We start from the raw sequence: 16,878 nt of genomic DNA, 5'->3' as shown, positions 1-16,878 counted from the left end.
GCCTCTCTAGCCTGCAGTCACCCGATTTTCCGGCGGCCCCTGGGCTCGGGCTGCGCAAGATAAAAGGTTCTGAGTTTGTACCGCCGCAGACTCGGGGCGCATGCGCGGGGGTGGTGTAGGGGGGTGTGTGTGGCGGTGCTCTTGGGCGCGTGCGCGGGACGCGTGCGCAGTTCAGTGGCACCGCAGTTAGGCCGGGAGATTGTGAGGGACAGTATGGCGGCCACGTTCTTCGGGGAGGTGGTGAGGACGCCGTGCCGAGCCGGGACGGAGGACGAGGAGGAGGAAGAGGAGGGGAGGAGGGAGACGCCCGAGGATAGGGAGGTCCGGCGACAGCTGGCGCGGAAGAGGTGAGGTCCTGGGGCATCAGAGCAGACGCGCCGGCCCTAAGGTTGCGGCTGCTCCGCCCTACCCCAGGCCCCCGGCCTTGAGGGGCAAGACGGCTGCGGGGGTGCCGGGTGGAGGCGGCCCGCGGGCCCTGCTGACGGCTCGGTGGGGTGTCGGCTCCTGCCGTCTTCACAGGCTTCCTTCAGCGTTGGTGCCGGTGGTTTCCTGCGGGCGTGATCCGTTTTCCAGCGCTGCGGGGCTGTCTTCCTCCCTCAAGTCTGTCGTGCGTTTGGTTCATGGATATAAGACAACTCTTAAAAACTGTATTCGCCGCCGCACTTCTTGGTTAGCATCGTGTGTCAGCAGCATATGGATATGTCCTTTTTTAAAAAAGTGTTATTTCCAAACACAGAGACATTAGAGAAAACAATAAAATGGCACGTTAAGCCCCTCCAGTCACATAAATTCGGCACTTAGGAAGATTTTGCCACATTTCATCTCTCTTCACCCTTTCACCTCTACAGCTTTCAGAATGCGTATCAAACGATACAGGTATTTTCTTACATATTTGCAGTTGATAATAGTCTCTGGATAGTGTGTAATATTGCCAGTCCATGATCAGATTTATCCAGTTGTCTCAAACACGACATTTAACAGTGGGTTTGAGCAAGTCAGAACCCTGGCGAAGCACACACCTTAGATTTAGACGTTTTATTTCTTGAACTTTCATGCATTTAAAGCAGTTCCCTCCCCGCCCCCAACTTTCTCACCCCCTTGGAGAGACCGATTGTCCTGTAGGATGTCCCACCCTCTGGATTGGCCTGATTGCTTCCTCTTGGTGTCCTTTATTCAGGTGTGTGTTTGTCACATGCATTTCCTGTAAAAGGAAGTTCCTTCTAAGAGGCTTGGTCAGTGTTGTGCTGCAAGAAAGCCTCAGAGGTGGTGCTTGCCATTTCTCACCACAAACTATGCCTAGTTGTCCACTGTTTGGGTTGCTAAGATAGATTGATCTGTGGATCAACTGGACAGCCTGATCTCTCTCCTACAGTTCTCCATGAACTGGGCAACAAACAGTTTTACCTATGAATTATTGTTACCTGAATCTGTTGCTTCCTTAAAATGATAATTATATTCTTTATAGAATTCTTTATAGAATTAAAGTTTGCATTCTACTTAATACAAAATCATACCTGTTACCACACCTTTTTGTCACAGTATGATACTAATTACATTTAAATTGTGTGGAGTACAGGAAAGCCTCGGGTGGTACAGTTCATAGGGTCACAAAGAGGCACAACTGAGCGACTGAACAACAACATTTAAATTGCTTTTCTTTCATTTTTTTTGTTTCTCTTATTAGGGAGGTGCGGCTCTTTCGAAGACAGACGAAAACAATGTTGGAAGTTTCTCTACTGGAAAAACATCCTTGCTCCAAGTTTATAATTGCCATAGGGAATAATGCAGTAGGTAAGTGGAAGTGCATTAGACTATACGCTTTGTTGAAAGAGCAGAAGCTGAAGTTACTTCTTTCCATCATAACAGATTTCACATGTACATTACTTTTTTAGAAGAAGTCATAGCAGAATAACTGTGTCTGAATGAAATCTGTCCCTGCTCATGTGGCGCTTTTTGAGAAACTTGAAAAATAAGATTTAGGGGAAATATTCTTGGCTTTAGGAACTTATGATTTCAAGGAAACCACGTTTCTAGTATCCAGGTTTCCTTGGGCTCCTGGGCCTGTTGTGGCCCAGCTGACCAGGGGCAGAGGTGGCATGTGCACACAGTCCCTTGTTACAGTGGGTCCTTGTATGTTTGTGAGTTAGCTGACTCCTTTAAAATCATAAGGAGAACTCTAGCAATATAAGGTTTTTATACATATATGAATTCATTTGGTAGATTAAAGTCAGAACAGTGCAGAGTTCAGCTGGAACAATGAATACACACACGAAAGTACACAAACCTGTATCATTTTAGGGAATTCACAGGCTCAGAGGAGAGCCTTGGGGAACTCCAGTGAAGATTCCTTGCCCTGTAAGGTACCCCTAGTGCCTGTGGAACAGTACATGGTAAATAATAGCTGACTTATTTATTTACAGTTCTGCTGGCCTAAAGTTTTCCAGAAGGTTGTTATAGTGTGAGACTTTGGTGAGATCTGTCGGTAAACCTGTCTTCCTGATTCCTGGCTCCAGTGTCGTCTAAACTCAGGGCATGGCTTCTAACTTCTTGAGGCCTCAGTTTCTTTTTCTGCACAATGATGATGTGTATAACGTTGATGCTGTCAATGGCACTAGGATTCTCAACTTGAATTTATTTATTTTTTTATGATTTTTTAAAATTCGTTTATTTTAAATTGGATAATTGCTTTACAGTGTTTGGTTGGTTTCTGCCAAACAACAATATGAATCAGCCGTAGATACTGAATTTATTTTTTATTGAATAGAAAATACAACTTGTGGAGCCCAACACTAACTGATGTGCCTTGTATTTCACAGCGTTTTTGTCATCATTTGTCATGAACTCAGGAACCTGGGAAGAAGTCGGTTGTGCTAAACTCTGGAATGAATGGTGTAGGACAACGGACACTGCACACCTGTCCCCCACAGAGGCTTTTTGTGTGTTTTATCACCTGAAATCGAATCCTTCGGTATGTGGGGCCTGGCTTGTGTGTATAAGTGGGAGTTATTTAGGCATCATTCATGTAGTGTTCATTTGAATTCCATGTTCCTTAATATCTACTTTGGGGCTGAGGGATTCTGCCTGTTGGCAGTGGTAGTAATCATTTTTCTGCTTATATAATATCAACGTGGCAGATATGGTGTGTTGGTAAACTTCTGAAGGAACTCTGAGTAACTTTTTTAGAAACAAACCCTTGCCCTCATTCAGAACATGATTTGAGCTGGCAGATGTAAATGTGGGAAAATGCATACACGCTGTGGAAGCACGGTCCTGCTTTGTTGCCCTAAACCCACCTGGCATTCAGCTCTAAACCCATTCCTGTAGACTGGACTCTCAGTTAACAGTGAGCAGATGAGTGCTTTATGCACTCTGATGCAATTCTGTTAACACTGAGCTTTCATCCTTACCTAATTCATCCTGTTTTGTTTTTGTTTTTTTTTTTTTGGCTCTGCTGCTGCATGGCCCGAGGGATCTTGGTTCCCCCTGACCAGGGATGGAACCTGGTCTCCCTGCTGTAGAAGTGTGAAGTCTTAACTGCTGGACCCCTAGGGAATTCATAATTCATCCTGATTTGTTAAGCTGTAAAACATGCTCTGCAGCTGACGCCTAGTGATTCTATTGGATCGCATTTGTCCTAGTCCTGTTCTTGGGTCCTGGGCTTCCCAGGTGGCTCCATAGTAAACAAGGCAAGAGACGCAGGTTTGATCCCTGAGTCAGGAAGATGCCTTGGAGGAGGAAATGGCTACCCACTTCAATCGTCTTGTCTGGGAAATCCCATGGACAGAGGAGCGTGGCGGGCTACAGTATATAGGTTTGCGGAGAGTCGGACACGACTGAGCAACTGAGCACATCTTCTGTCCTTGGAACCATTCCGAGAAAGCAGCACAGTTGGGGAGACACGTTAGGCTGGTGAGGTGGCCCCGCGGGTGATGCCCGTCTGCCCACCTGCTTGTTGACAGAGTGCTCTTCCACTGCTGCTGGATGTTTGAACAGGGGCAGGGGCTCAGACAGTTGAAGACATCAGTAACTCTGTAATACTGTAAGGTTAGCCTTGAAAATGATAAAATTTGATTTTATAATATTTGCAGTTTGTTTCTGTAACATGTAATCCACCAATATTAAAATGTTACATAAGGATTTTTGTAAGCACCCAGTATTTATAGGGAATAAATAGTAAGGGAACTAAGCGTGTTCTTCATCTGGTCCTTAGTGGAAAGTTTTCGCTGTAGAATACCTCTTGGAGGTCAAGCAGGAGAACTTTCTGTTACTGTGTTAGGTTTACCATTGATTTGTTGGGTATCTTGACTATTCAGACCCTGTGTGTGTAACTAATTATGTAACTAGTCTTGTTCTTCTCCCTAACCCTGGGCCCCTTTTTTCCCTCTTGTGCTTAATTTTTCTTTTGGCTGTGCCAGTGTTACACATGGGATCTCAGTTCCCCAGCCAGGGATCGAACCCATGGCCCCTGCAGTCAAACTACAGGGTCCTAACCGCTGGGCTGCTGGGAAGGTCCCTGTGCTTCATGTTTTCCCACTTGCATCGCTAGGTGTTAATGTTTCTGGCGATATTTGGACATGGTTAATTTTTATGGATACTGTTGTTCCACAAGCATTGATGATCAGGCATCTTACCCTCTGATGCCTCTGTGTGGCAGGTTTTCAGTTTGAGCACATGGCTTCTATACTGCTGCCACCTTCCAGACATCAGCCCCATCCTTGGTTACTGCTGGCCTGAGATGTGGCTGGACTGTTGCCCTTGACTCTCATAGCACTTGATGTTTCTGTGATTTTTTTTTTTTTTTTGAGTTTGGTCTTCACAGTGTGTGACCCCGAGAAGGGTAAAGAGGACTCTGGTAGTGTTTACTGACAGCATCTTCAGCATCTCCTAGGCCAGCCCTCACGGTTGTGCTGTCATTGTGCACTTTCTTCTGATACTACTTGCCAGTAGTGGCTTGATTCTTAAAATTTTAAACTTTAAAGAAAAATGAATAAGCTGGTAGCAGATTAAGCAAACCAAATGTTATCCAAGGGTTGTTTTGGGGTTCACATGGTACATATGTGATGACAGCGTGGGGGGTGTGTAACGCTTGCTTGACCTGACAGGAAACACGGATTTGATTTCAGGTCATGCTCTGCCAGTGCAGTTGCTACGTGGCCGAAGATCAGCAGTATCAGTGGCTGGAGAAGGTGAGAGAGTCTCATCTGGGGTTGCTGCTGTATCAGGGTTCAGTGTCTTTACACATAAGCCTGCATAGTCAGATGTTGACATAGGGCAAGTATTTGCTTTTTCCCTTAGAAGTATTATAGGAGTTATAAAGAATAAAAGAACACAAGCAAATGTAACCAGCATGTGCTGAAGATCATGGGTCATGAAAATGTAACACATTTTCGAACAAGTTACCCACGTGAGGCAGAGCAGGGCACAGCCACGGGTGAGAAGCAGCCATGGTGCCCAGGCTGCCTGGAAGCACGGGGCCACAAGGTGGGAGGCCTCTGTGAACTGGTCTCGCAACCTGGGTTCATGTGGCTGGCGCGAAGCCGCCACTCACACCAGAGCTGCAGCCATGTTTCTTAGCATTAGGATGGATCGATTGAGTCTTCATTTTGCGGGAGAATTAGAGCAATTGTATGTGCCCAGTAAAAAATTTTTCAGTGAAGAATTTAACTAGGAGATCCAACCAGTCCATCCTAAAGGAAATCAGTCCTGAATATTCATGGTGTCACAAAGAGTCGGACACGACTCTGCAACTGAACTGAACTGATTCATTGGAAGGACTGATGCTGAAGCTGAAACTCCAATACTTTTGCAACCTGATGCGAAAAACTGACTCGTTGGAAAAGACCCTGATGCTGGGAAAGGTTGAAGGCGGGAGGAGAAGGGGCTGACAGAGGATGAGATGGTTGGATGGCGTCATTGACTCAATGGGCGTCAGTTTGAATAAACTCCGGGAGTTGGTGATGGACAGGGAGGCCTGGCATGCTGCAGTCCATGGGGTCGCAAAGAGTCAGACACGACTGAGCAACTGAACTGAACAATTTTAGGGAATAATCATAATTTTCTTAGTTGTGTATTTTTTAACGAAGTAAACCTTTTCAATATGTCTTATAAATGTTTCAGTTTAAATGTTAGATTAAATATAGATATATATTTATTTAATTTATTATATATTTAATGTCAGTTAAATTATAGATATAATTAAGTTCATTAGAAATAAGTGTATTAAGAAATTAAGTTTATTAGAAATAAGTTTCTAACAGGTGCACACCTGTTTTAAACCAGATTGGCATACTTAAAATGCACTTTATAATTTTTGATAGCTGTTTTGATTAAAGGAGAGATTCTCTGATAAGGTCTATGAATGTTCTGATGGCTGTATATATGATTTCATTTTATGTCCCTATGTGTATTTTGTAGGGACAGAGTCCATAACTTTGAATAGATCTCAGAAGAATAGAAAACTGCTGTATTAATTTGTATTATTAATTTATGTATGATGTTTTGTACTGTGGAATAGCTTTTCTCTCTCTGACTTGAGAAAATGTAAAGTTATGCATTTCCAAAACAATGTATTCCAAAACATAAGTATTCAGGGAGGATGATAAATCAGGCCTTGTGAATGATGTTATATCTCTTAAATGGAACATTGCTTATAAACGGATATGATGTTAAGTTCTGTGTTTATTTATAAAGCTATGCTATAATTAAAAGTCTTACAAATCATTTACAGCACATAACCTAAAATTTTCAGTTCTCTTGCTACTTGAAATAGCCATTTTCTTTCTTTTCTTCATAAAGTATTTTCAGAAGAGGTGCAGAGATCTAAAATCTGCTCTTTTTTTTCCCTTGAAGATAGCTTCTTCCTTTTTCTTATGTCATCAGAGATTTTAAAAGCTGGAAGAGTCCTTAGAAATCCATGAAATACCAACTTAGGTGGACATTGAGGCCTTGAACAGTTGAAACTTGATTTATAAAGGAAATACACTTAAAGGTGAATTTAAGAGTCATTTGTACTGATGTAACACTGTTATGAGTGCAACTTGCAAGTGATGTTCTTAGAAGCATCCTCAGTACAGTGCTCTTGAACCCATCATTCTGTGCATTAAGGAGAGGACCACTTCCTGTTGCTAATACAACACTAGTCTAAAGGGAGCATTCTTAGAGGTTCAGTTCAGTTCAGTCATATCCGACTCTTTGCGACCCCATGAATCGCAGCACGCCAGGCCTCCCTGTCCATCACCAACTCCCAGAGTTTACTCAAACTCATGTCTATCGAGGTAGGATCTTAATTATGTCACTTTCTCCAGCAAAGAATGGGTGTCACTTCCATTCAGTGTAACAGTGTTCTCAACAATGATGGCAAGTAGTGAACGAACACTGGAACAAAACAAAAAGAACAAAAAGAATCACCTTCAGGCATCGTCGGCGGACGGGGGGAGGGCGTAAGTGAACAGGTGCTTGTAGCTGAGTGACCCCCTTACCTGTGATGGTGTCCCTGTGTGTTACAGCAGCTGCTCTGCCTCCTTTGTTCCTGACTTCTCTGACTTCTCTGACTTCAGGTCACACCTCCCTCTGTCCTTAGCTCACAGGTGGGGGAAGTGACTTGGAGAAGGTCACCTGGCTAGAAAGTGACAGAATTGAGATCAGTCCCACCCCAGTGAGGGGACAGCAGAGCTGGGGCTCTGTTTTCCATTGACACGTCCAGCCCTTCAGAGCATATGTATACACTATTGTATGAATGGTAGGTAAATAGCTTGAGGGATATTTCTGTTCTGTCACAAAATATGTATCTATTTTAATTTGAAATCACTTTTGTGTTAGGTTTTTGGCTCTTGTCCAAGGAGGAATATGCAAGTCACTATTCTTACATGTCGCCATGTTACTGACTATAAAACTTCAGAATCTACCAGCAGCCTTCATACTCCTTTCCTGAAAGCTCTAAAAACTCAGAATTTCAAAGAGCCTCCTTTCTGTTCACTGCTAGAACAACCAAATATTGTCCACGACCTTCCTGCAGCAGGTAGTATTGCAGTTAATGCCATTCACTTCTATTCTTGTTACTGCTTTTGTTGCTGGGACAAGTAGAGATCTTTTTGAGGTGTTAATGGTGATCAATACCAGTGTGTTGGTGTTAGTCCTCAGTATACGTAGTTGCAGGTATGTTATATTTTGTAGCTTCCCTGATGGCTCAGCAGTAAAGAATCTGCCTGCGAATGCAGAAGTGGGTTCGATCCCTGGGTGGGGAAGATTCTCTGGAGGAGGACATGGCAGCCCACTCCAGTATTCTTGCATTTAGAATCCCCATGGACAGAGGAGCCTGGAGGACTGCAGTACATGGGGTCGCAAAGAGTTGGACATGACTGAGCAGCTGAGCACGCATGCATGTTATATTTGGTTTCAGTGTTTAAACTTTGCAGACACACATTCATTGTATGAGAGCAGCTCAGAGTTCTTAGCTCTTAACTCAGAGCTGCCATTTCTTTCTAGCATTGATAACTTATCACGCAAGCCAGTGTTAGATGTCATTTATTCGTGCATGAAAAGTTGGCAAAGTGTGTTTTAATTGTCAGAATAGAAGCTTCAGATATTGAATTTTGGTAGTTACTTTAATAGTTTTATTTTTTATTCATATTACCAATTATACCCTAACATATCAAATTTTGATTCTCACTTTTTAGTGGTTAATATGTTATAGTATATATTCACTTATTTGTTCATAAATAAAAGTTTTTTTAAAATTTTAAATGTTAAGTTTACTAGAACAAATGACAATGTTTTATAGTATGCATTATATATTTATTATTTGCATTTAATTTACTTCAGTGCAGTCAACAAAATTATAATCTTGTATCTTATTTGTAAAACAAAAGATAACTTAGGAAAGTAAATTGTCTTTGAAAGAAAATATGCATTATAATTGATTCAAAATGGCTGTAAATGATTAAAAGAGGCAACAGAGATGAATATTTTTAAAAGTAGCTGCTTTTATGAGATAGAGGTGTTGCACTTTAAAATTGTATAACAGAAAACCTAAGTGATGTTGTTCTTGTCTATTCATAGTTCTGAGTTACTGTCAAGTATGGAGAATCCCTGCAATTCTGTACTTGTGTTACACTGATGTGATGAAATTAGACCTGATCACAGTCGAAGCTTTTAAGCCTGTACTTTCTTCCAGAAGCTTAAAGTGTTTGGTTAAGGTAAGGTTTTATTTTAGTGACTTAGTAATGAACTTGGTAGCGAACATAAACGTGTGGTATTGAGTGTGAAACCTGAGTAGCAAATAGAGGTCTTTTTCACCCCAAGTAAAGAGAAAGCTGCCGGCCTGGCAGTTTACATATGAGTGTCACATGTTATTCTAGATATACTTCTGAAATGCGGAGACTATTTTGTTCATGTTTGTCAGGATAGGCCAGTGCTTTAAATCCCAGATGTCTGTGTGGGAAGATGGTTCCACTCTTCAAGAAGTTTCTGTAACTCATTAATTTGGAAGATGTAATTTTTTTTTACATTAATTACTTAATTTTTGGCTGTGCTGGGTCTTTGTTGCTGTTCATGGGCTTTGTCCACTTGCAGCGAGTTGGGACTGCAGTTTGTTCCCGTGCTCGGGCTCCTCATTGCTGAGGCTTCCCTTCATGGAACTTGGGCTCCAGAGTGCAGGCTCCATAGTTGTGGTACATGGGCTTCCTTGCTCCGTGGATGTTGGGTCTTCCCCGACCAGGGACTGAACCCATGTCCCACACGTTAAGTGGTAGACTTTTATCCACTGTGCCACTGGGGAAGTTCCTAGAAAGTATAATTTTTGAGAAGGCATTTTTGAGCATAGTATGGATCAAATTATCATAATGTTTATTGACTTAATTTTGCATTGGGACTAGATGGGCTAAATCTGTTCCCTGTTCTCAGTTTGGATGTACCTGTGGGCTCTTTTCCTAGAAAAATACATATCAGCATGTACAGAAAGGTTTTGCCAGTAATTTCAGGTAGTCTAGGGACTCCCGTCTTCTCCCTAAGAGATTCGCTGACAGTGTGGACTCTTGGTTGAAGAACTTTTTCTTTAAGGGGATGAGATTATAACAGCATTGTTCCAGGTTGGAAGCCTTGTTTTACTCTAGGATGGCCATTAGTAGTAGGGCAGCTTCCTTTGTAATTTCTTTTGGCGTCAGCTAATTTCATAGGTTTCGTAAATTAGACTGTCACCTACTTGGGAGCTTTTTCTCTTGTGGTAGCCCCAGTACGTCATGAGTCTGATGAGTCAAAGGCCCTCAGGCATTTACTGAATTAGTAAGAGTGAAGTCCTAATTCAAGTATATTTTTCAGCTTTCTGGAGTCACGGATAACCTCTCAGGCAAGTTATTTTGTATTTAGCATCCCTTTCTGAGGATGTGGTAACTAGTGGCATTGCCTGCGCCTGTGATTCCCTGATCGACTCTTCCCACCTCATCGAGGGCAGGGCCTCTGGCCACTGTCTTCACTCTGGGCACTGCCACCCAAGCTTCTTCACCACAGACGTCATGGCCACGAGCTCGTTCACTGCAGACGTCATCACCAAGTAGCGAATTGTCTGAGAGGCAGTTTTGCCATGAAGATAAAATAATGAAAAGATAAAAGAGGGACATTAAAAAGGACATAGTGAAACAAGAGAAATGAATAACAAACTTAGATTTTATTGTGAAGCACAAAATATTTGAATACATTTTAAGTGTATCTACCTCCTGGCAGTGCTGTGCAAAGAACAGGTTCTGTGGGTTATATTTAAGCACTAGTCTGCTAGGTTGTACGTCCATGTGAACATACGTGTGTGTCGGTATGTATAGACGTATAAGCTTGTTGATTTGTCTCCCTTTTCAGCATTGCACCTCGTCTTTTTCACCAGAATTTCTCCCTTTAAGACAGGTGTCAGTTTCCAAGCCTGCGATGTGGATGTGTGACCTGAGCCTGTCATTATCTTGTGAAGCCTGTTCTGCACTGTCTGTTCTTGGCCCGTTCTCACAGGTCCATTGGTGGACATTCTAAATTCTGTGGGAAGCGTGGACCCGACTCTGCACCTGCAGATCACCGAAGGCTTTGCACTGATGTGCTCTTTTCTGTATAGGACGCAACCTGGCTTCATGCTCCCGTGTTTCACACTTCCCCTGGGCTTTTTTTTAATTTTAAATTTATATATGTTTTTTTTTACTGAAGGATAATTGCTTTATAGAATTTTGTTTTCTGTCAAACCTCATCATGGATCAGCCATAGGTATACATGTTTCCCCTCCCTTTTGAGCCTCCCTCCCATCTCCCCCCCATCCCACCCTTCCAGGTTGATACAGAGCCCCTGTTTGAGTTTCCTGAGCCACACAGCAGATTCCTGCTGGCTGTCTGTTTCACGTATGGTCCCCTGAGTTTTGTCACCATTTTCTATCATGTTGGTGTCTGTAGTTGTCAGAGTCCCCTGTTTTAAGTTGCCAGGTCTCCTTGTCACCGTGCATACCGTTGTGGGGGCTGAGACTTAAGTGACAAAGAAATGAGAGTCCTTCGTTGGCGGCAAAGTCCAGACTGTCAGCCAGTTATTTCATCTTTTATGGCAGATTGCCTCACAGCCGTCAGCTCTGCAGTGAGAATGGTGAAGGGCCGGAAGCAGATGCTTCCGTGAAGGGGCTGCACAGGCTCTGTGATGGTGTAGTCAGTGCTCAGGGCTCCAGTGACCCAGAATATTCTGTACTTGTTCTGAGACTTGTAAACCGTTTGTCATGTAGAGTTTAAGTCAACTTTCCGTGTCTAAAAACATCCTTAGTAGGGGAAATGTAGTTAACTTCTCTTTACCTTTTCATTTCTTGCTGTAAACATGATGATTTGTGGGAGCGTGAAGGGGCTTTTTGAAGAACACTGTCTTCTTAGTGACTGAATACAGTTGTCCTGGCTTAGGTCAGAGTTTCTGTTCTTGAAGTGGTATTTGGTCAACAAGGTGTAGTTCAAGTTGGGAACAAGATGGAATTCTCTTGCGTCCCTGCTGTGTGGACCCCATGGTGCTGGGTGGTCCATGGCCTGGAGGTGGCACAGGTGGTTGCTGTGCCAGGTGCCAGCCACCAGCCAGGGTGGGCGGGGGTGAGGTCAACCGAGGAGAGGCTCCGCGGGAAGGGGCCCTTCAGCTGGACCCAAGGGATGGGCGGGTCTAGGTGGAGGGGACATGCCCAGGGAGGCAGAGTGGCATGAAATGGGCAGGCTCAGGTGCGTTTGAGGGGACTGGGAGGACCCTTGGTCGGGGTGCAGAGAGGACTGAGCACATGTCGGGGAGGTGACCGAAGGGCCCGGGACCCCTCTGGAGGCCTGGGGTCCTGTTAGAGAGCTTCGGGCAGAGTTGACGAAGACCCACTCACGTCCCGTCCATCAGGTGAGGAGGTGAGAAGCGGGGCCAGTCCTTTTCGGTGTCCTCTCTGCTTCTGTGTCAGTAGTAGGGCTGGTTGGGCACGTGTGCCTTCTTCTGACTAAATTCTCACTATGTTAACAACTTCTTCTCTCCCTCCAGAATATTCCACAGAGCACAGAGATACTGAAGAAATTGATGACAACAAATGAGATTCAGAGTAACATTTACACGTGATTCCCAAGATCGTTTTGTACAATGTATCACCCATCCATTCCTTTAAGGGCAGCGTACCCTGTTTTGTAGTTACTTTTTTCCGCGGGAGTATTACGAGGGTGTTAACAGAATAAACTTATTTTAAATTCATTGTAGTTTCTGTTCCTTGTTTATGGTGGTTCTATTCTCACCTGAAATAAGCCAGATGGTTCTCTTTATCCACAAGGTGGGGGTTTTGTCTTATTTGACTATCTTAAGGTAAGATAGTTAAATTGTTAAAAAGCTACAGCTAACAAGTGTTACTAATATAGCAAAGTATATACTTTGGTGCAAAATTTCTGTACAATATCTGAAAGCTGATGATCTGGTATTGGTGAGTCTTAATATGCAGAAAGGTTCTATATTGTGAGTTTTCAGGTTTTTTGTTTTATGGATAAAAATCAAAGTTATATACTTGTTCAAAATGAAACCAGAAAATTTGTATTTCATGACTTTCAGTAATCTCTTACAGTAGCTTCTTTCCCCAGACTTTCTGGGCTATTTGCAATGTTGCTATTGTACTGATGTCCCCAGCTCAGCTGTGGGAGAGTGTTCTCATTAGAATGTGATGAGGTGATGAGCTCCAAGGAGCGGCACTGCTGCACAGAACCACTCATTAAACTGTAACCTGCATCCACGAAGAGTTGACAGAACCATGCCTGTCAGGCTGTTTTTAAATTCAGGGACTCTGGATTTTTCTGAGAGATTGAGAATGTATGAGCTAAAGAAGCTAGCTGAAAGGAAAATTTAAGAACTGTGTACTGCTAAGTCACTTAAGTCGTGTCTGACTCTGTGTGACCCTGTAGATGGCACCCCACCAGGCTCCCCTGTCCCTGGGATTCTCCAGGCAAGAACACTGGAGTGGGTTGCCATTTCCTTCTCTAATGCATGAAAGTGAAAAGTGAAAGTTAAGCTGCTCAGTCGTGTCCGACTCTAAGCGACCCCATGGACTGCAGCCCACCAGGCTCCTCTGTCGATGTCAATGGGATTTTCCAGGCAAGAGTACTGGAGTAGGGTGCCATTGCCTTCTCTAAGAACTGTGTAAAAGATGTAGAAAGAAACCAAAATTTACCCTTAGAATTAAAATCGGGCTTGTGTCAGTAGTAGGCAGTATGTCACGTAAGTACCGGAGAAGGCAACCCACTCCAGTGTTCTTGCCTGGAGAATCCCAGGGATGGCAGAGCCTGGTGGGCTACCATCTATGGGGTCGCACAGAGTTGGACAGGACTGAAGCGACTTAGCAGCAGCATGTAAGTACATGTACTATTTATTGCATGTATATTACAGTATTTAATACAAACAAAGCTGTTACATTGGGAATTAAGCTGAGGTGGTGTCCTTAGATGCAGAAGGACAGGATTGGAAAGATGATGCAAGACAGCCTGTTCCTGGAGAAGGGACCAGACCAGAGACAGTAATTAATGACAACAATTTCTTCCAGTGTGAAGACAGACTTTGAAAGACATGTACATTGAAAGAGCCCCATCAATGCTAAGAATGAAGACATAAAAAGCTAGATTATTGAATTTTAAGCCGAAGTGCCATGCGGTTGAGAACAAAATGGTAACTTACCCTGTTTACTAGCTATAATACTACAGCCTAATACCCACACTTGAACTTGGAGACCTAATGCATTCTCTGTCAATCTCGAGTCTGCAGGTTGGGTGAGTGCCGGGATCCAGCCCCGGTGGATCCAGGGTGATTCGAAGTGGAGGAGTAGGCAAGGAAAAACTTATTTATTTAGAAATATATAGAGAGATTAAGAAAAAATAGTGTAGTAGGAAATTTTAGTGGAGAAAATAGGCTGAATAACTTGATTTATACAGAAAACTAATAAAACCTCGAGACAAGAGGTTTGCACCATCTATGTAGGCCACCGGCGCCCACTTGAATAGCAGAGGATGCCCCGCCTTGGGCTCCCTCTTGCGTGGGTCTTAGAAGCCAGGGCAAGTAAGTAGACATGGTGAGCCTCCATGCCCCAGATGGGAATTCAGCCTGAAAAGGAGAGGGAGGGAGGGAGAAAGAGAGACATTCAACACGGGGGGAGCCAGATTTCCAAGAAACTATTTCGAGAAGCTGGTCTGAGAAACTGGTCCATCCTTTATTGTTCGGGAAAGCCTTTTATACTTTTGGCTGTACATAGAGATCAATGGATAATACAAAATTATGTAGGGTCAGCAGCCCTGACCCTTACTAAGACCAGGCTTTCTGCAAATCTTTCCATATACAAAGGGTCTCAGGTGATTTACATTATCTTCAGGCCAGAAGGCCAATTAACAATTTACAGCCCTTTTCTGATAAGGGTAATAGTGTTCTTCCCAAAGTCTGGTGCCACTCTCAGAAAGCACTAAATAAAGTTACATTCTTACATAGCAAGGACACAACAGTTTATAACAAAGAAAGAGGAGTACAGTGATTTATAACAGAGAAAATTAACTCAAAGTCTAGTGTTGCTAACATCAAAACTACTATATTCCTATTTCTGCATCCGTTTACATTGATTACTATCCTCCCAGGTGCCTAAAAGATAAAGGATATGGAGGCTTGGCGGCAAACATTTAACTCAACAATCAAACTAATTCTTAGCTCTAAAAGGCTCTATATCTTTAAGATGTTTTAAGCTTCGTGGCTCTCACGGTTGGGGGCTGTAAACAATCAAAAGTTGTAAAAGTCCGGGGGAAACTGTCAGGCAAGTTAGAGAGCCATCAGAGGGATTTGAGCTGAAACATTCCTTTCATATGCAGGAGACCAGTTGGAGCTCTAAGTTAACCTTTTCCAGAGAAAGGTGGTTGGGGATAGCCCCCTGTAATGTCAGAAGAGTATAGTATAGCAGACAGTAAACAGATTTTGGTTTCGGGGTAGATGCTCAGGCAGAGGACCCCTTGAGACCTGGCTTGCCTTGCCCGTTAGGTCTCTCCGCATGACCTTGTCATGGGTGGGATCTCCCGGCAGGCGAGTGTCCCTGACCGGCTGGTCTCTGCTTGGTGTGTGACATGAGTTGCCGGGGCCTGGCTGATCCTGTGATGGCCTCGATTGGTGTGGTTCAGCGTTCTTCCACCCGATAGCTTATGGTGAATGGTGTCCGATTTGTGATCTCTGAAGAAGATTTAGCCTCAGGACCAGGGACCAGTCTTGATCACTCAAGAGCTTTTGTGTAGCAGAGTTTTATTAAAGTATAAGAAGGGACAGAGAAAGCTGATACAGACATCAGAGGGGGATGGAGAGTGCCCCAATCCCTAGTCTTAGCAAGGGAATTATGTACTTTTTAATTGGTTATTACAGTAAATCAAAAGAATGTCTCAAGGTTGTAAAGATCTTACTAGACCCACTCCCATAGTATACATTTTAAGATAATGATTAGTCAGAAGGTTTTCAGGAAGAAGAAACATGTCCTCAAGCAGGATATATTATTGTTATATAATTCTTCCTAAGGAATGTAGAAAAACAAAAACAAAAATGTTTGTCTTTTCCTCCTTGAGAATTCCAGACCCCTATCTCCTTCTTGAGGACCCCAGACCCCTTTCTCCTCCTCAGGGACCCCGGACTTCTTATCAACCTGCCTAGGAATTGACTCTCAGTAGGAGCCAGGATATGTGCTGAGACCTGCCCCAGCATTTCTCACTGATTACAGAGGAGCAAGAGGGGACAGAAACTAGCAAGGGCTTTTCCAAGCCACTTTATCAAGTTTGCTGTAATCCCCATGGTCACATCCAGAGATAGTATGTGGGAGGGGGTGCCACCAAGAGGTATAGATGGGGCAAGGGCAGGGAAGTATGAGAAACTGGCCATCAATAGAATCGATGTGCCTGGGTCTGCCCTCTGATCGCAATTACTCATGCCTCTCCCACGTGCAACATACACGCATCCCAGTCCTTGGACACTCATTGTTTCAGCCGGTTACTGTACTGGGCTCAAAGTCCAGAATCTTGTGACCTAGATCAGGTCAAGATGCACCTTCTACAGACGCCAACAAACTAAAAAGCCAAGTTGTCTGTTCTTAACACACCTGGTGCACGAGGGTGAGACAGGGACAGCCCATATGCAAGAAAGCCTTCTATTTGAAAACACAAAGACTAGAACGCAGATAATGCATGTCTGCTAAGTTGCTTCAGTTGTGTCCTACTCTGTGCAACCCTGTGGGCTGCAGCCTGCTAGGCTCCTCTGTCCATGGGATTCTCCAGGTGAGAATACTGGAGTGGGTTGCTGTGCTCTCCTCCAGGGGATCAAACCTGTGTCTCTTATGTCAACTGCATTGGCAGGTGGGTTCTTTACCACTAGTGC

The 16,878-nt window shown here is 43.7% G+C and overlaps 1 protein-coding gene across 1 annotated transcript; it reads left to right on the top strand.

Annotated features, from left to right (window-relative positions):
- PSMG1 (proteasome assembly chaperone 1) lies at nucleotides 164–12,708 on the top strand. The gene is made up of 7 exons (XM_018051519.1): nucleotides 164–347; nucleotides 1,685–1,791; nucleotides 2,817–2,968; nucleotides 5,124–5,186; nucleotides 7,819–8,017; nucleotides 9,058–9,194; nucleotides 12,505–12,708. The coding sequence occupies exons 1-7, from the start codon at nucleotides 214–216 to the stop codon at nucleotides 12,577–12,579; spliced, it is 867 nt and encodes a 288-aa protein (XP_017907008.1). The 5' UTR covers nucleotides 164–213; the 3' UTR covers nucleotides 12,580–12,708.

Source organism: Capra hircus, chromosome 1 (assembly GCF_001704415.2).
Source record: "Capra hircus breed San Clemente chromosome 1, ASM170441v1, whole genome shotgun sequence".
NCBI lineage: Eukaryota > Metazoa > Chordata > Mammalia > Artiodactyla > Bovidae > Capra > Capra hircus.
Note: the sequence above shows the minus strand (reverse complement) of the source record. Positions and strands in the feature narration are given on the sequence as shown.